This window comes from Coregonus clupeaformis, unplaced genomic scaffold (genome assembly GCF_020615455.1).
Source record: "Coregonus clupeaformis isolate EN_2021a unplaced genomic scaffold, ASM2061545v1 scaf0245, whole genome shotgun sequence".
Lineage (NCBI taxonomy): Eukaryota > Metazoa > Chordata > Actinopteri > Salmoniformes > Salmonidae > Coregonus > Coregonus clupeaformis.
This window is the reverse complement of record NW_025533700.1, coordinates 140,788-163,409: the sequence shown is the minus strand read 5'-3', so window position 1 is coordinate 163,409 and position 22,622 is coordinate 140,788. Positions and strand designations below refer to the sequence as shown.

Genomic DNA, 22,622 nt, shown 5'->3' with positions numbered 1-22,622 from the left:
CACCACCACAGAGGAAGCCCCAACAGAGCAGCATCAGCACAGAGGTTTCCTGCTTTCATGGAACCAACCTACAGCAGTGGTTACCCATGTTCCCCCGCCCGCGGCATACTAGGCCCCTCCTCCTCTCGGCTTGGCCCCTCATTTATATGTGACTCCTCCTCTTCACAGTTAAGCTCCTCCCCCTATGGGGCTGATCAATGCCAACGTTTACAAATCCCCTCCAAACTCTCGACCGATCACAGCTTGGTCTCTTCCCACCATCCCTCTCACCCCTCCTCCCATCCCTCTCACCCTCCCACAAATGAACCCATGACCCCTTCGCACCACGGCGTCCCGGTGATGTCACAGGTTTATCAGGGCCGCTCTCCTCCCAATGTGGCCAAATACAGCCAGCTCCCAGCCACACAGCCCATGTTTTCCTACCATCCTCAGGAGGGAGCAGAGGGAGGAAAGCACAGAGACTGGGAGGATGTTGTGGTCCCTACTGGTTCTGAACAACCCCTACCTCCCCCTCCCAGTCCCACCCAGACAGGACGCCACCTAACTTCTCATCTTCCCACCACACCAACCCCCCCACACCACCTTGTCGCCCGGTCTGTGTACAGGACTGATGTCCCCATGTCTGCCCACATGGCTCCTAGTAGCCACCAATACCTCAGGAGTTTTGACCAGCCCTCCTGTCATCAAATGTACAGGATGCCCCTGAATGCAGCAGGCCAGATGAGAACCCCTATTACATCCCCAGAGAGACCCTGTGCCCCTCCTCCATCTCCTCCCAGCAGCCTACAGCGGACTGAGAGACCCCTGGATTACTCCCTGCCTCAGTACAGACCTCCTGTCACCTCTCCTCAGGTCTCGTCCCCCAGGAGACGCCACCTCTCTCAAGGACACACTGACTCCACACTCCCTGGAGCCCCACTCACTGTCTCCACCACACTGTCACTGGCTGACTATGGCCACCACAACCACCCAACCAACCACCACCACAGCAACAACCATGCTACCACAGCCAAGTGTACCACTGCTGCAAACTATGGCAACCACCACCACCACATAACTACAGCCAACCACCACATAACCACACCTAACCACCACAACACCACATCTACAGCCAAGTGTCAGGGAGTGACTGGGTCTCCTGTGGTGAGGATCAGAGGCAGTCCTGTCCCTCGGTCTAATGGGCATGGAGACATGGTCACCACTGCTACCGGAACCCTGAAGAGATGTGTCTCTGACTCAGACAGACCCATCAACGTTGACTCTCCATCCCCAAAACACACACAGGACAATGGAGATGACGTCATTGATGTGGAACTGTATCAGAAACGACAGAAGATGAAGGTGAATGGAGAGGGAGGGAGAGCAGAGAGTGGGAGAGCAGAGGTGAACAGAGCGGGAGGGAGAGCAGAGAGAGAGGGAGGGAGAGCAGAGGTGAACGGAGGGAGAGCAGAGAGAGAGGGAGGGAGAGCAGAGAGAGAGGGAGGGAGAGCAGAGGTGAACGGAGGGATGGGCAGACCAGATAGCTTTCAGTCTCCCTCTCCTCCCATGCCAGTCATCAACCACGTTTTCAGCCTGGCTCCATACAAGGCTTACCTGGAGGCTGCTGGCATGCTGGCTCCTCCTGTAAGATGGTCTCAGACAACTGACCACCAGCCTTCTGGACACTGTGTGGTCAAACCTGAGACCCAATCAGACCCTCACAGACAATCAGACCTTCACAGACATCAACACAGACAGGAAATGGGCCCTACATCTGACCCACACAGACCTGAGAGAGACCATAAACAACAGGAAGAGAAGCCTGTATCAATCAATCACAGGATTGATAACCATGTAGCCTCAGAACAGCAGGGGCCTGTAGAAGAGCAGAGGATTATGGGTGCTGTAGTCGAGCAGAGGATTCTGGGTACTGTAGTCAGATCAGACACTCCACACAGGAAGCCTGTATTGCCTGTTGTTATTGAAACACAGCCGGAACCCCCTCAGAGGATAAAAATAGAGGAGATGGAAACGCAGCAGGACCCAGAGAGGGAGGTGGAAGTGAAGACTGATGATGACGTGGAGACTAAAGTGGTCAAGGAGGAGGAGATGGAAACGCAGCAGGACCCAGAGAGGGAGGTGGAAGTGAAGACTAAAGTGGTCAAGGATGAGGAGATGGTGGCAGAGACTGGTGTGTTTGTACATGATCTCGACGTGGATGTTATTAAGAAATGTGAATCTGATAAACTGGACAGTAAATTGTCAATAGCGTCAGATAAATATATTTATATTATGTCGGCTACAGATGTGTCCAAATACAAAGCAGAGATTTCAAATAGATGTGTGATGGAGGGATCTTTTACTTACAACATGCACCACCATCAGCCACAACACCATCAGCCCCAGCACGACCATCAGCCCCAGCACGACCATCAGCCCCAGCACGACCATCAGCCCCAGCACCACCATCAGCCCCAGCACGACCATCAGCCCCAGCACCAGCCCCAGTCCTACCACCAACCTAACCACCAACAATCCCAGCCCCTTCCCGAGCACTATCCACCCAATCCATCCCAGGCCCAGCCCCAGCCCCACCACCAGCCCTATGACCGAACCCCCACCCTACGTCCCAAATCAACAACTCCACCCCAACACCTCTCAACAGGGCATAGGATGGTGGGAGCTTTCACCCAGAACATGCACCACCCGCCCCATTCCCATTGTCAGGCCCATCATAAGCCCTATGACCGGACTGCCGCACCACACCCCAAATCATCCACCCCTCCCCAATCCCCCAACCCAGCCAACACCAAACTGAACCTTCAAAACATCCCTCCTCAATGTCTCAAGCTAACCACCTATAAGTTCGTACTGCCAGATAACATGCTCCGAGGTATTCCTCCCTCTCCACACTCTACAGAGGTCCCAGAGTCACCCACTGACCCTGCGGCTGTAGCCAAATCCTGCCACCGCCCTCCTGCCCTTTCAGACAGCCTCTCCAGCTCCCGACCAGCCAGACAGCACTTCCTGGAGCTGCACCTCTCGCTGTGTAACCTGGTCTCCAGCTGTGTGTCCCACACCCCAGCCACAGAGCTCCAAACCTGGCTGTCCCAGCAGGATATCTATCCTACCTCCACCACCTCCCCTCCACCCAAGGCCCAGAAGGTGACCTCTCTGCTGGGGTCCGGGGCGAGGGCGGTGTGCCTGAGGGGACCAGAGACCCAGGCTGCTCTCCAGAAGGTGCTCCAGAGACTGGGGCAGTATGTAGCCCAGCAGCAGTGTCCCTTCCCCCATGTGATAAGGGCGGGGGCGGTGTTTGTTCCCATGCTGGTGGTGAAGGCGCTGCTCTTCCCTCAGGTCCAGGGGGCCTACATTGACCAAGTTCTCCAGGTACAGCTGTCATGGACTGGATCTACATTTGATTGGTCTTAAATCATTACATTTTAGCACCACAGGTCACACACAACATCACTCATTTCATTACACATGACATACACTATATACAGTGCATTCGGAAAGTATTCAGACCCCTTGACTTTTTCTACATTTTGTTACGTTACAGCCTTATTCTAAAATTGATTAAATTGTTTTTTTCCCCCTGAATCTACACACAATACCCCATAATGACAAAGCAAAAACTGGGTTTTTAGATATTTGTTGCAAATGTATTAAAAATAAAAAACTTAAATATTACATTTACTTAAGTATTCAGACCCTTTACTCAGTACTTTGTTGAAGCACCTTTGGCAGTGATTACAGCATCGAGTCTTCTTGGGTATGACGCTATAAGCTTGGCACACCTGTATTTGGGGAGTTTCTCCCATTCTTCTCTGCAGATCCTCTCAAGCTCTGTCAGGTTGGATGGGGAGTGTCGCTGCACAGCTATTTTCAGGTCTCTCCAGAGATGTTCGATCGGGTTCAAGTCCGGGCTCTGGCTGGGCCACTCAAGGACATTCAGAGACTTGTCCCGAAGACACTCCTGTGTTGTCTTATCTGTGTGCTTAGGTTCGTTGTCCTGTTGGAAGGTGAACCTTCGCCCCAGTCTGAGGTCCTGAGCACTCTGGAGCAGGTTTTCATCAAGGATCTCTCTGTACTTTGCTCCGTTCGTCTTTCCCTCTCCTGACTAGTCTCCCAGTCCCTGCCGCTGAAAAAAATCCCCACAACATGATGCTGCCACCACGATGCTTCACCGTAGGGATGGTGCCAAGTTTCAGACGTGACGTTTGGCATTCAGGCCAAAGAATTCAATCTTGTTTTCATCAGACCAGAGAATTTTGTTTCTCATGGTCTGAGAGTCTTTAGGTGCCTTTTGGAAAACTCCAAGTGGGCTTCTGTCTGGCCACTCTACCATAAAGGCCTGATTTGGTGGAGTGCTGCAGAGATGGTTGTCCTTCTGGAAGGTTCTCCCATCTCCACAGAGGAACTCCGGAGCTCTGTCAGAGTGACCATCGGGTTCTTGGTCACCTCCCTGACCAAGGCCCTTCTCCCCCGATTGCTCAGTTTGGTCGGCCGGCCAGCTCTAGGAAGAGTCTTGGTGGTTCCAGACTTCTTCCATTTAAGAATGATGGAGGCCACTGTGTTCTTGGGGACCTTCAATGCTGCAGAAATGTTTTGGTATCCTACCCCAGATCTGTGCCTCGACACGATCCAGTCTCGGAGCTCTACGGACAATTCCTTCGACCTCATGGCTTGGTTTTTGCTCTGACATGCACTGTCAACTGTGGGACCTTATATAGACAGGTGTGTGCCTTTCCAAATCGTGTCCAATCAATTGACTTTACCACAGGTGGACTCCAATCAAGTTGTAGAAACACCTCAAGGATGATCAATGGGAACAGGATGCACCTGAGCTCAATTCCGAGTCTCATAGCAAAGGGTCTGAATACATATGTAAATAAGGTATTTCTGTTTTTTATTTTTAATCCATTTGCAAATATTTGTTTCCGCTTCGTCATTTTTGTTCAAATCATATCAAATGTTATTTGTCACATGCGCCGAATACAACAGGTGTAGACCTTACCGTGAAATGCTTACTTACAAGCCCTTAACCAACAATGCAGTTCAAGAAATAGAGTTAAGAAAATATTTACTAAATAAACAAAAGTAAAACATTTAATAAAAATAACACAATAAAATAACACAGAGTCAATGTGTGGGGGTACAGGTTAGTCGAGGTAATTTGTACATGTAGGTAGGGGGAAAGTGACTATGTATAGATAATAAACAGCGAGCAGCAGCAGTGTAAAATCTAAGTGGGGGGTCAATGTAAATAGTCCGGGTGGCCATGATTAGCTGTTCAGGAGTCTTATGGCTTGGGGGTAGACGCTGCTAATAGTCCGGGTGGCCATGATTAGCTGTTCAGGAGTCTTATGGCTTGGGGGTAGAAGCTGTTTAGAAGCCTCTTGGACCTAGACTTAGCGCTCCGGTACCGCTTGCCGTGCAGTAGCAGAGAGAACAGTCTATGACTTGGGTGACTGGAGCCTTAGACAATTTCTTAGGCCTTCCTCTGACACCGCCTGGTATAGAGGTCCTGGATGGCAGGAAGCTTGGCCCCAGTGATGTACTGGGCCGTACGCACTACCCTCTGTAGCGCCTTACGGTCGGACGTCGAGCAGTTGCCATACCAGGTGGTGATGCAACCAGTCAGGATGCTCTCGATGGTGCAGCTGTAGAACTTAGTGTGTTTGGACCATGACAATTTGTTGGTGATGTGGGTACCAAGGAACTTGAATCTCTCGACCCGCTCCACTACAGCCCCGTCGATTTGAATGAGGGCATGTTCGACCCTTCTTTTCCTGTAGTCCACAATCAGCTCCTTTGTCTTGATCACGTTGAGGGAGAGGTTGTTATCCTGGCACCACACTGCCAGGTCTCTGACCTCCTCCCTATAGGCTGTCTCATCGTTGTCTGTGATCAGGCCTACCACTGTTGTGTCATCAGCAAATGTAATGATGATGTTGGAGTCGTGCGCGGCCACGCAGTCGTGGATGAACAGGGAGTACAGGAGGGGACTGAGCACGCACCCCTGAGGGGCCTCCGTGTTGAGGATCAGCGTGGCAGATGTGTTGTTACCTACCCTTACCACCTGGGGGCGGCCCGTCAGGAAGTCCAGGATCCAGTTGCAGAGGGAGGTGTTTAGTCCCAGGGTCCTTAGCTTAGTGATGAGCTTTGTGGGCACTATGGTGTTGAACGCTGAGCTGTAGTCAATTAACAATATTCTCACATAGGTGTTCCTTTTGTCCAGGTGGGAAAGGGCAGTGTGGCGTGCGATTGAGATTGCATCATCTGTGGATCTGTTGGGGCGGTATGCGAATTGGAGTGGGTCTAGGGTTTCTGGGATGATGGTGTTGATGTGAGCCATGACCAGCCTTTCAAAGCACTCCATGGCTACCGGCGTGAGTGCTACGGGGCGGTAGTCATTTAGGTAGGTTACTTTCGCTTTCTTGGGCACAGGGACTATGGTGGTCTGCTTGAAACATGTAGGTATTACAGACTCGGTCAGGGAGAGGCTGAAAATGTAATCCGTCTGGCCCCACGGCCTTGTGAATATTGACCTGTTTAAAGGTCTAGCTCATATCGGCTACGGAGAGCGTGATCACACAGTCGTCCGGAACAGCTGGTGCTCTCATGCATGCTTCAGTGTTGCTTGCCTCGAAGCGAGCATAAAAGGCATTTAGCTCGTCTGGTAAGCTCGCGTCACTGGGCAGCTCACGGCTGGGTTTCCTTTGTGGTCCGTAATAGTTTGCAAGCCCTGCCACATCCGACGAGCGTCAGAGCCTGTGTACTAGGATTCAGTCTTAGTCCTGTATTGACGCTTTGCCTGTTTGATTGTTCGTCTGAGGGCATAGCGGAATTTCTTATAAGCGTCGTTAAAAACCTCGAGACCTCCTTAATATTAGACAAACAAAATAGCACAGTTGGTTAGGATCCGTAAAACTGCAGCCATCCCCTCCTGCATCATTATATGATTGATGAGATTATTATTTTTAACCCATTATAGAATAAGGCTGTAACGTAACAAAATGTGGAAAAAGTAAAGGGGTCTGAATACTTTCTGAATGCGCTGTATACAAAAGTATGTGGACACCCCTTCACCCCTTCAAATGAGTGGATTCGGCTATTTCCCCCCACACCCGTTGCTGACAGGTGTAGTGTGTAAAAATCGTCTGTCCTCGGTTGCGACACTCACTACCGAGTTCAAAACTGCCTCTGGAAGCAAGGCACAAGAACTGTTCGTCGGGAGCTTCATGAAATGGGTTTCCATGGCCGAGCAGCCGCACACAAGCCTAAGATCACCATGCGCAATATGAAGCATCGGCTGGAGTGGTGGAAACGATTTCTCTGGAGTGATGAATCACGCTTCCCCAACTGGCAGTCTGACGGACGAATCTGGGTTTGGCGGATGCCAGGAGAACGCTACCTGGCCGAATTCATAGTGCCAATGTGGTGTCGAGACAACGATGCTGATTATAATGGTTTATTACATCAAAGATTACAGTATCAATTTACAGACTCCTGCAGAAATCCGGAGAACAACTGACCCAATCTCTAATATGTTATTCTTCCCGTCCTTTGTTCAAAACATGGTATTTATATCCTATGTAACATAATATGGCGTGATTTTAATAGACCAATCCCTGGCCTCTACATACAGTGGGGGAAAAAAGTATTTAGTCAGCCACCAATTGTGCAAGTTCTCCCACTTAAAAAGATGAGAGAGGCCTGTAATTTTCATCATAGGTACACGTCAACTATGACAGACAAAATGAGAGAAAAAAAATCCAGAAAATCACATTGTAGGATTTTTAATGAATTTATTTGCAAATTATGGTGGAAAATAAGTATTTGGTCAATAACAAAAGTATCTCAATACTTTGTTATATACCCTTTGTTGGCAATGACACAGGTCAAACGTTTTCTGTAAGTCTTCACAAGGTTTTCACATACTGTTGCTGGTATTTTGGCCCATTCCTCCATGCAGATCTCCTCTAGAGCAGTGATGTTTTGGGGCTGTCGCTGGGCAACACAGACTTTCAACTCCCTCCAAAGATTTTCTATGGGGTTGAGACTGGCTAGGCCACTCCAGGACCTTAAAATGCTTCTTACGAAGCCACTCCTTCGTTGCCCGGGCGGTGTGTTTGGGATCATTGTCATGCTGAAAGACCCAGCCACGTTTCATCTTCAATGCCCTTGCTGATGGAAGGAGGTTTTCACTCAAAATCTCACGATACATGAACAAGTTCTCATTTACAACTGCGACCTGGCCAAGATAAAGCAAAGCAGTGCGATTAAAAACAACAACACAGAGTTACACATGGGGTAAACAAAACAAAGTCAAAAAAATAAAAATAATATATATATATATATATATATATATATATATACACACAGTGTGTGCAAATGTAGCAAGTTATGGAGGTAAGGCAATAAATAGGCTATAGTGCAAAATAATTACAATTTAGTATTAACACTGGAATGCTAGATGTGCAAGAGATGATGTGCAAATAGAGATACTGGGGTGCAAAAGAGCAAAATAAATAACAATATGGGGATGAGGTAGTTGGGTGGGCTAATTTCAGATGGGCTGTGTACAGGTGCAGTGATCGGTAAGGTGCTCTGACAACTGATGCTTAAAGTTAGTGAGGGAGATAAGATTCTCCAGCCTCTTAAAGAAGAAGTTACAGGTCTGTGAGAGCCAGAAATCTTGCTTGTTTGTAGGTGACCAAATACTTATTTTCCACCATAATTTGAAAATAAATTCATAAAAAATCCTACAATGTGATTTTCTGGATTTTTTTTTTTCTCAATTTGTCTGTCATAGTTGACGTGTACCTATGATGAAAATTACAGGCCTCTCTCATCTTTTTAAGTGGGAGAACTTGCACAATTGGTGGCTGACTAAATACTTTTTTCCCCCACTGTAGCAGACTCTCCTCTGTTTTAGGGGGCCCCTATAGTAATGTTTTCCAGATGTTTCCGCAAGCAGAGCCAAGTTCCTCTAACACACCATTTGCAAACGTCAGCAAAATCATAGACTTTCAGATACTACACCAACTTGACTGGCCTGCACAGAGCCCTGACCTCAACCCCATCGAACACCTTTGGGATGAATTGGAACGCTGACTGCGAGCCAGGACTAATCGCCCAACATCAGTGCCCGACCTCACTAATGCTCTTGTGGCTGAATGAAAGCAAGTCCCCACAGCAATGTTCCAACATCTAGTGGAAAGCCTTCCCAGAAGAGTGGAGGCTGCTATTGCAGCAAAGGGGGGATCAACTCCATATTAATGCCCATGATTTTGGAATGAGGTATCCACATACTTTTGGTCATGTAGTGTATTACTCATTTCATTACACATGACATATCCCTCATTTTATTACACGTGACACATTCCATATCACTAATTTCATTACACGTGACATGACATATCACTCATTTCATTCATGTCTGATGAATTCTCTATGTCAAGTCTTTCTTTGTACATTTCTGTCAACAGACTACAAAGTAGCCTGGGCACCAGTTTGTTTTGTGCTAACATTCCACTCCATGTACTTGTTGTCATATGACAAAGTATAAGGAGTGGAATGTTAGCACAAAACGGGTCTGTATTTCAGGTTAACGATAAAGTTGATCTGATATAATGACAGGAGCACAAGGTGGAGTTGAGACCAACCACCCTGTCTGAGGAGAGACAACTGGTGACACTGCAGAAACGACCCTGCTCCTCCAAGCTACGCAGGCTCCTGTCACTCAAACACCTGCCGAACATCTACCCTGACGTACTCAACCTCTACTATCACAGCTGTGTCTGCAAGAGCCTGGGTAAGTTAGCTGTTAGCCTGGCCCCTGATAGAAGCTGGGTGAGTTAGCCCTTAGCCTGTTAGCCTGGCCCCTGATAGAGGCTGGGTGAGTTAGCCCTTAGCCTGTTAGCCTGGCCCCTGATAGAGGCTGGGTGAGTTAGCCCTTAGCCTGTTAGCCTGGCACCTGATAGAAGCTGGGTGAGTTAGCCCTTAGCCTGTTAGCCTGGCCCCTGATAGAAGCTGGGTGAGTTAGCCCTTAGCCTGTTAGCCTGGCCCCTGATAGAGGCTGGGTGAGTTAGCCCTTAGCCTGTTAGCCTGGCCCCTGATAGAGGCTGGGTGAGTTAGCCCTTAGCCTGTTAGCCTGGCCCCTGATAGAGGCTGGGTGAGTTAGCCCTTAGCCTGTTAGCCTGGCCCCTGATAGAGGCTGGGTGAGTTAGCCCTTAGCCTGTTAGCCTGGCCCCTGATAGAAGCTGGGTGAGTTAGCCGTTAGCCTGGCCCCTGATAGAAGCTGGGTGAGTTAGCCCTTAGCCTGTTAGCCTGGCCCCTGATAGAGGCTGGGTGAGTTAGCCCTTAGCCTGTTAGCCTGGCACCTGATAGAGGCTGGGTGAGTTAGCCCTTAGCCTGTTAGCCTGGCACCTGATAGAAGCTGGGTGAGTTAGCCCTTAGCCTGTTAGCCTGGCACCTGATAGAAGCTGGGTGAGTTAGCCCTTAGCCTGTTAGCCTGGCACCTGATAGAGGCTGGGTGAGTTAGCCCTTAGCCTGTTAGCCTGGCACCTGATAGAAGCTGGGTGAGTTAGCCCTTAGCCTGTTAGCCTGGCACCTGATAGAAGCTGGGTGAGTTAGCCCTTAGCCTGTTAGCCTGGCCCCTGATAGAGGCTGGGTGAGTTAGCCCTTAGCCTGTTAGCCTGGCACCTGATAGAAGCTGGGTGAGTTAGCCCTTAGCCTGTTAGCCTGGCACCTGATAGAAGCTGGGTGAGTTAGCCCTTAGCCTGTTAGCCTGGCCCCTGATAGAGGCTGGGTGAGTTAGCCTGTTAGCCTGGCCCCTGATAGAGGCTGGGTGAGTTAGCCGTTAGCCTGGCCCCTGATAGAGGCTGGGTGAGTTAGCCCTTAGCCTGTTAGCCTGGCCCCTGAGGATTAGATGACAGTTAGCCAGAGGGGTATACTACAAAGCAGAATCAATGAGTTAGCCAGCTAACTTTGATAAATAGCCATAAATAGCTGAGTTTCTGGTTAATTTTGAAAGCTAAACTTAGATATCTGTTTTTGGTTGTTGAGTCCATGCCCATTTTTAAGATTATCAACAACAACACATTTTTTTTAGTTTTTTCAGAATATTTAGACAAGTTAGCTGGCTAACTCATTGATGCTGCTTTGAAGTATACCCCTGGGAGACTTGTATCTCAGTCACTGGTATACATACACAGTAGTAAAGATGCATATCCCGAATGTGTTATAGGTCGCGGAAATCTAATTTACTTAGTTATCATTGGACAGTCCATGTCCAAATTCATTCCATATCCTTGACATCCGTCACAATGTCAGCCAGTCATTCATTCATTTATTTGGATCCCCATTAGCTGTTAGTATTGCAAAAGCTACCCTTCCTGGGGTCATGCAAAGCAACATGGTTATGATTAGACCATAATGGACTGTCTCTTCCTGGGGTCATGCAAAGCATCATGGTTATGATTAGACCATAATGGACTGTATCTTCCTGGGGTCATGCAAAGCATCATGGTTCTGATTGGACCATAATGGACTGTATCTTCCTGGGGTCATGCAAAGCAACATGGTTATGATTAGACCATAATGGACTGTCTCTTCCTGGGGTCATGCAAAGCATCATGGTTCTGATTAGACCATAATGGACTGTATCTTCCTGGGGTCATGCAAAGCATCATGGTTCTGATTGGACCATAATGGACTGTCTCTTCCTGGGGTCATGCAAAGCATCATGGTTCTGATTGGACCATAATGGACTGTATCTTCCTGGGGTCATGCAAAGCATCATGGTTCTGATTGGACCATAATGGACTGTATCTTCCTGGGGTCATGCAAAGCATCATGGTTCTGATTGGACCATAATGGACTGTCTCTTCCTGGGGTCATGCAAAGCATCATGGTTCTGATTGGACCATAATGGACTGTATCTTCCTGGGGTCATGCAAAGCAACATGGTTCTGATTAGACCATAATGGACTGTCTCTTCCTGGGGTCATGCAAAGCATCATGGTTCTGATTGGACCATAATGGACTGTATCTTCCTGGGGTCATGCAAAGCATCATGGTTCTGATTGGACCATAATGGACTGTATCTTTAGCAGAACTGCACTGTTGGCTCTTATTTTTCTGATCAAATCAAATTTTATTGGCCACATGCGCCGAATACAACAGGTGCAGACATTACAGTGAAATGCTTACTTACAGCCCTTAACCAACAGTGCATTTATTTTTTTTATAAAAAAGTAGAATAAAACAACAACAAAAAAGTGTTGAGAAAAAAAGAGCAGAAGTAAAATAAAGTGACAGTAGGGAGGCTATATATACAAGGGGGTACCGGTGCAGAGTCAATGTGCGGGGGCACCGGCTAGTTTAGGTAGTTGAGGTAATATGTACATGTGGGTAGAGTTAAAGTGACTATGCATAAATAATTAACAGAGTAGCAGCAGCGTAAAAAGGTGGGGGTGGGGGGGCAGTGCAAATAGTCCGGGTAGCCATGATTAGCTGTTCAGGAGTCTTATGGCTTGGGGGTAGAAGCTGTTGAGAAGTCTTTTGGACCTAGACTTGGCACTCCGGTACCGCTTGCCGTGCGGTAGCAGAGAGAACAGTCTATGACTAGGGTGGCTGGAGTCTTTGACAATTTTGAGGGCCTTCCTCTGACACCGCCTGGTATAGAGGTCCTGGATGGCAGGAAGCTTGGCCCCAGTGATGTACTGGGCCGTACGCACTACCCTCTGTAGTGCCTTGCGGTCGGAGGCCGAGCAGTTGCCATACCAGGCGGTGATGCAACCAGTCAGGATGCTCTCGATGGTGCAGCTGTAGAATTTCTTCACAGGAAATGTGTGTGTGTGCGCGTGTGTGGCACACAGTATGTCCATTGTGGCCAGTGAGTGTGTGTGTGGTTGGTGTGAGTGAGTGAGTGAGTGAGTGTGGTTGGTGTGTGTGTAGCCTGACTTACGGCTGCCTGGCATTTCAGTTTGAAATCCGGGTGAAAGCAGAAGCAAGTTTCTTACATTGAGCATTACTGAGAGACTGAACAGACACACAACTAACATCAACATCGTCACATGCTATCTGTGTGAACTGAAGAGGTTGCATGCTATCTGTGTGAACTGAAGAGGTTGCATGCAGTCCTTGAAGGGGAACTGGATAAAAGAGGGACCTTTAAAGGGAACTGGATGCAGTGGGGACCTTGAAGGGGAACTACACTTAATGGGGACCTTGAAGGGGAACTGGATAAAATGGGGACCTTGAAGGGGTAAAAACAAAATGGGCCAGTTTCCCAGGTCTGGTTTTTATATGGGCCAGTTTCCCAGGTCTGGTTTTTATATGGGCCAGTTTCCCAGGTCTGGTTGGTGGTGTTCTGGAGTTTCCCAGACAGATGAAGCTTAGTTAGCCTGGTCTGGTTGGTGGTGTTAGTTAGCCTGGTCTGGTTGGTGGTGTTCTGGAGTTTCCCAGACAGATGAAGCTTAGTTAGCCTGGACTAAAACGTTGTTTCAATGGAGTTTGCATGAGACTCCCCTGTTGTTCAGTTGGCTGTTGCACCTGTTTGTCATTGGCACACACACACACACACACACCACACACACACACACACCAACCACACATACACATACCAACCACACACACACACCAACCACACACACACACACACCAACCACACACACACACACACCACACACACACACACACACACACACCAACCACACACACACACACTCACTCACTCACTCACTCACTCACTCACACACACACACACACACTCACACACACACACACACACACACACACCAACCACTCACTCACTCACACACCAACCACTCACTCACTCACACACACACACACACACACCAACCACACACACACCAACCACACACACACCAACCTCACTCACTCACTCACTCACTCACTCACTCTCTCACACACACCAACCACACACACACACACACCAACCTCACTCACTCACTCACTCACTCACTCACACACACACACACCAACCACACTCACTCACTCACTCACTCACACCAACCACACACACACCAACCACACACACTCACTCACTCACTCACTCACACCAACCACACACACACACACACCAACCACACACTCACTCACTCACTCACTCACACCAACCACACACACACACACACACCAACCACACACACACACACACACCAACCACTCACTCACTCACTCACTCACTCACACACACACACACACACACCAACCACACACACACACACCAACCACACACTCACTCACTCACTCACTCACACACACACCAACCACACACACACACACACACCAACCACACACACTCACTCACTCACTCACACACCAACCACACACACCAACCACACTCACTCACTCACTCACACTCACACACACACCAACCACACACCAACCACACACACAACCTCACTCACTCACTCACACACACACACACACACACACACACCAACCACACACACCCACACACACTCACACCAAACACACACACACCAACCACACACACTCACTCACTCACACCAACCACTCACTCACTCACTCACACACACCAACCACACACACACACCAACCACACACACACACCACACCAACCACACACACACACACACACCAACCACACTCACCACTCACTCACTCACTCACACCACACCAACCACACACACACACACACCAACCACACTCACTCACTCACTCACTCACACCACACACACAGCTTTTATATTGTTGTACTCTTTATTCATGTAATGACTTTCCTGTTGTTGTTGTTGTATTGTTGAGAGGTGAAGCTGCAAGGATGCATTTCACTGCACTGTGTACTCCATGTATATCATGTGTTTTATGCCAAATAAACAAACTTGAACCCATCCATCCACACACACACCTCTGATGACACAGAGCTGAACATCCCCAGAACCCCTTTAGGGTAAATAACAGTTTTTAACAACAGTATAAATAACCTGTGTGAATGTTGATGTATGATTCTGTCATGTTTGGTGATGGAAAAAGTCTGTGTTTGCAGAGGAAGGTTCTGTGTGTCTGTGTGTGTTTGCAGAGGAAGGTTCTGTGTGTCTGTGTGTGTTTGCAGAGGAAGGTTCTGTGAGTCTGGGTGTGTTTGCAGAGGAAGGTTCTGTGAGTCTGTGTGTGTTTGCAGAGGAAGGTTCTGTGAGTCTGTGTGTGTTTGCAGAGGAAGGTACTGTGTGTCTGTGTGTGTTTGCAGAGGAAGGTACTGTGTGTCTGTGTGTGTTTGCAGAGGAAGGTTCTGTGAGTCTGTGTGTTTGCAGAGGAAGGTACTGTGTGTCTGTGTGTTTGCAGAGGAAGGTACTGTGTGTCTGTGTGTGTTTGCAGAGGAAGGTTCTGTGAGTCTGTGTGTTTGCAGAGGAAGGTACTGTGTGTCTGTGTGTTTGCAGAGGAAGGTTCTGTGTGTCTGTGTGTGTTTGCAGAGGAAGGTTCTGTGTGTCTGTGTGTTTGCAGAGGAAGGTTGTGTGTGTCTGTGTGTGTTTGCAGAGGAAGGTTCTGTGTGTGTGTGTTTGCAGAGGAAGGTTCTGTGTGTCTGTGTGTGTTTGCAGAGGAAGGTACTGTGTGTCTGTGTGTGTTTGCAGAGGAAGGTTCTGTGTGTTTGCAGAGGAAGGTTCTGTGTGTCTGTGTGTTTGCAGAGGAAGGTTCTGTAAGTCTGTGTGTGTTTGCAGAGGAAGGTTCTGTGAGTCTGTGTGTGTTTGCAGAGGAAGGTTCTGTGTTTTGCAGAGGATTCTGTGTGTCTGTGTGTTTGCAGAGGAAGGTTCTGTAAGTCTGTGTGTGTTTGCAGAGGAAGGTTCTGTGAGTCTGTGTGTGTTTGCAGAGGAAGGTTCTGTGTGTCTGTGTGTGTTTGCAGAGGAAGGGTTCTGTGAGTCTGTGTGTGTTTGCAGAGGAAGGTTCTGTGAGTCTGTGTGTGTTTGCAGAGGAAGGTTCTGTGTGTCTGTGTGTGTTTGCAGAGGAAGGTTCTGTGTGTCTGTGTGTTTGCAGAGGAAGGTTCTGTGAGTCTGTGTGTGTTTGCAGAGGAAGGTTATGTGAGTCTGTGTGTGTTTGCAGAGGAAGGTTCTGTGAGTCTGTGTGTGTTTGCAGAGGAAGGTTCTGTGTGTCTGTGTGTTTGCAGAGGAAGGTTCTGTGTGTCTGTGTGTGTTTGCAGAGGAAGGTTCTGTGTGTCTGTGTGTGTTTGCAGAGGAAGGTTCTGTGTGTCTGTGTGTTTGCAGAGGAAGGTTCTGTGTGTCTGTGTGTGTTTGCAGAGGAAGGTTCTGTGTGTCTGTGTGTTTGCAGAGGAAGGTTCTGTGTGTCTGTGTGTTTGCAGAGGAAGGTTCTGTGTGTCTGTGTGTTTGCAGAGGAAGGTTCTGTGTGTCTGTGTGTTTGCAGAGGAAGGTTCTGTGTGTCTGTGTGTTTGCAGAGGAAGGTTCTGTGTGTCTGTGTGTGTTTGCAGAGGAAGGTTCTGTGTGTCTGTGTGTTTGCAGAGGAAGGTTCTGTGTGTCTGTGTGTTTGCAGAGGAAGGTTCTGTGTGTCTGTGTGTTTGCAGAGGAAGGTTCTGTTTGTCTGTGTGTGTTTGCAGAGGAAGGTTCTGTGTGTCTGTGTGTTTGCAGAGGAAGGTTCTGTGTGTCTGTGTGTTTGCAGAGGAAGGTTCTGTGTGTCTGTGTGTTTGCAGAGGAAGGTTCTGTGTGTCTGTGTGTGTTTGCAGAGGAAGGTTCTGTGTGTCTGTGTGTTTGCAGAGGAAGGTTCTGTGAGTCTGTGTGTTTGCAGAGGAAGGTTCTGTGTGTCTGTGTGTTTGCAGAGGAAGGTTCTGTGTGTCTGTGTGTTTGCAGAGGAAGGTTCTGTGTGTCTGTGTGTGTTTGCAGAGGAAGGTTCTGTGTGTCTGTGTGTTTGCAGAGGAAGGTACTGTGTGTCTGTGTGTTTGCAGAGGAAGGTTCTGTGTGTCTGTGTGTTTGCAGAGGAAGGTTCTGTGAGTCTGTGTGTTCAGTCTGTTCTCCAGTAACGTCCGCTGTGATTGATCGAACTCATTGATCGAACTCACTCTTAAAAGTCATGTCTGTTTTTGTTGACTGATCCAGTTTGGTTTAGAAAAGAACACCGGATGTAGTGAGGGATCTGGCTGAATCATATGATCTTAATGTCTTGTTTTATTTGGGAGTCATTTCATTGCTATACCCAGAATGACAGTATGACATGCAGAACGAATGTCTACAGCTTCAAGGCCTGCTGCAGTAAGATATTTACCTTGTGACATGGGCACACACACAACAATACACTGGAATGTATCTAAAATGACCCATATTCTCTCTGTAGTGCACTACTGTTGACCAGGGTCCATATAGGGCACGATATACGGATTAGGGTGCCATTTTAGACGCAGCCCACATAGTCCAATACTGCTGTACTGAGTCGTTCCTCTGGATGTATAGTCCAATACTACTGTACTGAGTCGTTCCTCTGGATGTATAGTCAAATACTGCTGTACTGAGTCGTTCCTCTGGATGTATAGTCCAATACTGCTGTGCTGAGTCGTTCCTCTGGATGTATAGTCAAATACTGCTGTGCTGAGTCGTTCCTCTGGATGCATAGTCCAATACTGCTGTGCTGAGTCGTTCCTCTGGATGTATAGTCAAATACTACTGTACTGAGTCGTTCCTCTGGATGTATAGTCAAATACTGCTGTGCTGAGTCGTTCCTCTGGATGCATAGTCCAATACTGCTGTGCTGAGTCGTTCCTCTGGATGTATAGTCCAATACTGCTGTGCTGAGTCGTTCCTCTGGATGCATAGTCCAATACTGCTGTGCTGAGTCGTTCCTCTGGATGTATAGTCCAATACTGCTGTGCTGAGTCGTTCCTCTGGATGTATAGTCCAATACTGCTGTGCTGAGTCGTTCCTCTGGATGTATAGTCCAATACTGCTGTGCTGAGTCGTTCCTCTGGATGTATAGTCCAATACTGCTGTTTTGAGTCGTTCCTCTGGATGTATAGTCAAATACTACTGTACTGAGTCGTTCCTCTGGATGTATAGTCGGGGCAAATCCTAACTTTAATTTAAGTCATATTTTCTCTTGCATTGATGTCAATGTTAGGATTCACCTCTTCATTCTTATTAAATGTTTAGTAAGCAAAAAATGTTGTTTTTTTTAAATGTAATTTCAGGGTCTTGAATGTAATTTCAGGGTCTTGAATGTAATTTCAGGGTCTTGAATGTAATTTCAGGGTCTTGAATGTAATTTCAGGGTCTTGAATGTAATTTCTAGTAATGGGATATTTATTACTATAATTATATTAATAGCCATGTTTTCCATCCCCTTCCTTTTCTGATTGTTACCATCATTTTCATTTCAAATCCATTCCATTTATTTTTTTTACAGAGTCGCCGTCACCTGATGCTCCCCAAAAGACAGCCCAGGTATCTGCTGCTTCCTGTTCTGTTTCCCCCTCAGCTTCCTACATCACTGACTACGTTTCCCTGCACACTAACAATTAGATATTAAACTGATTATGGCAGTAAGCAGAGGATGACATTAGTCATGTAAACACTTTACTCTGCATATCTTAATCGGCCTAAGGTCAAAATCGAAGTAAGCATACAACACTTTTTTTCTGTTGCAATCTTTCAAATGATTAGGACATGGAAACAGGTTGATAAGAGTTCCAGTGGTTGTTTGATCTGAGTGACCGCAGAACGAGCCTCCATCTTATGCACGAGTGAAGTGATGAAAAACTGAAAATATGCATCTTAGAACTTTATATGTCCGAACTCATAATCAAATAGTCTTCACAAAAATAACATGGTAGAACATTTATTTTGATTGCAGATTTTCTGCGTTTACCAAAGTCCCATCAGGTAGCCTGATTTATTTACATTTTACATTTTTAGTCATTTAGCAGACGCTCTTATCCAGAGCGACTTACAGTTAGTGAGTGCATACAATATATATATATGTTTTCATACTGGCCCCCTGTGGGAATCGAACCCACAACCCTGGCGTTGCAAACGCCATGCTCTACCAACTGAGCTACACGGGACTAATATTAGGGAATTGTTCTTCTTGTAAACGTTTAAATCAAACTATATTAATCTGACTATTCACAATAATGGTATTGTTGTGTGCGTGTAACCATACTTACTTTACCCAGCTTCTGTACTAATATCTACAAACAATCCACTACCACTTCTAATCAGCACTTGAGTTGACATTTCAACTAACTGTCATCTATGATTACTGAACTAATAACCCTTCCTGTTAATAACACTGTTATAACAACTGTTAACGTTAAGGTTTGACCATATTAACAACATTGGACTGAAATTCTTCTTCCTCTACATGCATCTGTTTGTGCTTTTAGCATTGTCATGGTGACACACTTTGCTTCTTGAAAGTCCAATATCTTGATAACGTGACTGCTGCAAAACGCCAACAAGGGACTGATGGAAATTGGATTTTCGCTTTAACCTCTTCTGTCGGATTATTCATAGAACAGCTAGCCGTTTGGCATGACCATGGGAGTTGGCTTTACAGCACAAACAGATCTGGGACCAGTGTATAGAACAGTACAGTGCAACAGAAACTAAAACTCAGACTTTTCCTGGAAGGAAGGAAGGAAGGAAGGAAGTAGCGGACCAATCAGGGACCTGTATTCTGTCCTCTGGGTTAGTGATGTGCTGCAGGAGTTTCACGTGACCATGACCAAGTGATTTACTCATCTCTCACATGTCTTTTCTTGTCTGTTTCATTTCAAACCTCCATTTGGGCTTTTTCTTTTTAACGAAGTTTGGCATAAAACTAACGATTTTAAATTAGCCTTTCACCCTTTCATCTCAAACCTCCATTTGGTCTCCCTTTAACTGTCCCTTTATAGAAATGTGTTAAAAATAACACTAATGTCATATCACTAACATCTCCAATAACTTTAAAAAAGTTGATTTTCAACTTGATATTTATTTGGTAAAGTTTGGTTAAAAACACACTGTAGCCTTGGTGACATTCTCTCAACAGTTGTGACTGATTTAATCTTTTGAACTCTGTCAACATAACTGATTTCACTAACTGAATCATCTAATCCAGACAGATGGTTATTTCCTGTTCTCTGCTGAGTGCTGACTTGATAGTGTTCACATGGGGGTCACATGGGGGTCACAGGGAACTTAACTTCCATCTGACCCTTTTCTTCCTGTATTTACGCTAGGCTGGATTGTGCTTTGCCTTGCGCAAAGGAACCCACAATATACAGACCCCACCCAACAGGCACTCTAGGCAGGCTAAAGCAAACACTACAAGTATTTGAAAGATGTTGAACCCATGCTGATAGCAGCAGACTGTTGTCATGGAGCCTGTATAGTACAGTACCTTTCACTTCACTCTGGGTTTTCAGGGTCAGGCTGAGGTCAACACTGTCCAATCATTGGGTGCCTCCCAAATGGGTCCTGGTCTAAAGTAGTGCACTAAATAGGGAATAGGGTGTCATTTGGGACTCACACTGTTTGCTGATTTTAATAGATGAGCACTGTGTTTTAGTCTTTCAGCTAAATATGGGTTGGTTGGCGGTGTGGTGGAGTGATCTGGTCTGGTGGAGTGATCTAGTCTGGTCCTGGTCCTGTGGTCTGGTCCGGTGGTGTGATCTGTCTGGTGGTTCTGGTCTGGTGGAGTGTCTGTCTGGTATGATCTGGTCTGGTGGAGTGATCTGGTCTGGTGGAGTGATCTGGTCTGGTGGAGTGATCTGGTCTGGTGGAGTGATCTGGTCTGGTGGAGTGATCTGGTCTGGTGGAGTGATCTGGTCTGGTGGAGTGATCTGGTCTGGTGGAGTGATCTAGTCTGGTCCTGGACCTGTGGTCTGGTCCTGGACCTGTGGTCTGGTCTGGTCTGGTCCTGGTCCTGTGGTCTGGTCCTGTGGTCTGGTCTGGTCCTGGACCTGTGGTCTGGTCTGGTCCTGTGGTCTGGTCCTGTGGTCTGGTCTGGTCCTGTGGTCTGGTCCTGTGGTCTGGTCTGGCCGTTCCTGGTCGTGGTCTGGTCTGGTCTGGTCCTGGTCCTGTGGTCTAGTCCTGGACCTGTGGTGTGGTCTGGTCTGGGTCTGGTCCTGTGGTCTGGTCCTGGACCTCTGGTCTGGTCCTGGTCCTGTGGTCTAGTCCTGGACCTGTGGTGTGGTCTGGTCCTGTGGTCTGGTCTGGGTCTGGTCCTGGACCTGTGGTCTGGTCCTGGACCTGTGGTCTGGTCCTGGACCTGTGGTCTGGTCCTGGACCTGTGGTCTGGTCCTGGACCTGTGGTCTGGTCCTGGACCTAGTCCTGTGGTCTGGTCTGGTCTGGACCTGTGGTCTGGTCTGGTCCTGGTCCTGTGGTCTGGTCCTGGTCCTGGTCCTGTGGTCTGGTCTGGTCTGGTCCTGGTCCTGGACCTGTGGTCTGGTCTGGTCCTGTGGTCTGGTCTGGTCTGGTCCTGTGGTCTGGTCTGGTCCTGTGGTCTGGTCCTGGTCCTGTGGTCTGGTCTGGTCTGGTCTGGTCCTGTGGTCTGGTCTGGTCCTGTGGTCTGGTCCTGGTCCTGGTCCTGTGGTCTGGTCTGGTCTGGTCCTGTGGTCTGGTCTGGTCCTGGTCCTGTGGTCTGGTCCTGGACCTGTGGTCTGGTCTGGTCCTGGTCCTGTGGTCTGGTCCTGGTCCTGGTCCTGTGGTCTGGTCTGGTCTGGTCCTGTGGTCTGGTCTGGTCCTGGTCCTGGACCTGTGGTCTGGTCTGGTCCTGTGGTCTGGTCTGGTCTGGTCCTGTGGTCTGGTCCTGTGGTCTGGTCTGGTCCTGTGGTCTGGTCTGGTCTGGTCCTGTGGTCTGGTCCTGTGGTCTGGTCCTGGACCTGCTTTTGCTTTGTTTGCTCTCTTTCTCCTTTCTCTAGGGAAATGTTCAACTTTGACTTCATTTACGTCATGTGTCTTTCTAGCCCCTCGTTTACATCTTTCACTCTTTCCTTCTTCATATCTCTCCATTTCTTTTTGATTCAATCAAACAACAATATTTCCAAGCTCATTTCAAGTTGACACAGTACGCTAATGTAAAGATGCATCCTAACGGCCATGTTCCCTGTGTTCCAGGTGTAGAGGCGGTTGATGCGGCCAGGACACCGGAAGGAGTGCTATGTTCAGAGGACCGTTGGAATAGCTCTGCCGGTGGGCTATGTTCACTGGCCACTAACACTGGACCATGTTCACAAACAACCTATAACATCGGGTCACTTTCACAACCCACCAACCGCTGTGACATTGGAACACAGACCACCTCCTCACCAGCCTCCTCACCAGCCCCCTTTCCCGCCTCACCAGCCCCCTTTCCCGCCTCACCAGCCCCCTTTCCCGCCTCACCAGCCCCCTCTCCCGCCTCACCAGCCCCATCTCCCGCCTCACCAGCCCCATCTCCCGCCTCACCAGCCCCATCTCCCGCCTCACCAGCCCCATCTCCCGCCTCACCAGCCCCATCTCCCGCCTCACCAGACCCATCTCCCGTCTCACCAGCCCCCTCACCAGCCCCATCTCCCACCTCACCAGCCCCATCTCCCGCCTCATCAGCATCCGTCTCGCCACAACACCTGGAGGAATGTGTCAATCTGTCTCAGTCTCAGACCCCGAGCTGCAGCGCCACAGCC

At 48.2% G+C, this 22,622-nt stretch overlaps 1 protein-coding gene across 1 annotated transcript; it reads left to right on the top strand.

Annotated features, from left to right (window-relative positions):
- The first annotated feature begins 1,432 nt into the window (after positions 1-1,432).
- cunh15orf39 (chromosome unknown C15orf39 homolog) lies at positions 1,433-22,159 on the top strand. The gene is made up of 4 exons (XM_041836746.2): positions 1,433-3,369; positions 9,628-9,802; positions 18,376-18,413; positions 22,075-22,159. The coding sequence occupies exons 1-4, from the start codon at positions 1,507-1,509 to the stop codon at positions 22,078-22,080; spliced, it is 2,082 nt and encodes a 693-aa protein (XP_041692680.2). The 5' UTR covers positions 1,433-1,506; the 3' UTR covers positions 22,081-22,159.
- Positions 22,160-22,622: the final 463 nt, after the last annotated feature.

Bases quoted from the DNA above. Each gene is read 5' to 3' on its own strand.
- cunh15orf39 (XM_041836746.2), top strand. From the start codon at position 1,507: ATGGGCAGACCAGATAGCTTTCAGTCTCCCTCTCCTCCCATGCCAGTC. The intron at 3,370-9,627 runs GTACAGCTGTCA...ATATAATGACAG, and splicing joins ACATTGACCAAGTTCTCCAG to GAGCACAAGGTGGAGTTGAG. The intron at 9,803-18,375 runs GTAAGTTAGCTG...TTTTTTTTACAG, and splicing joins CTGTGTCTGCAAGAGCCTGG to AGTCGCCGTCACCTGATGCT.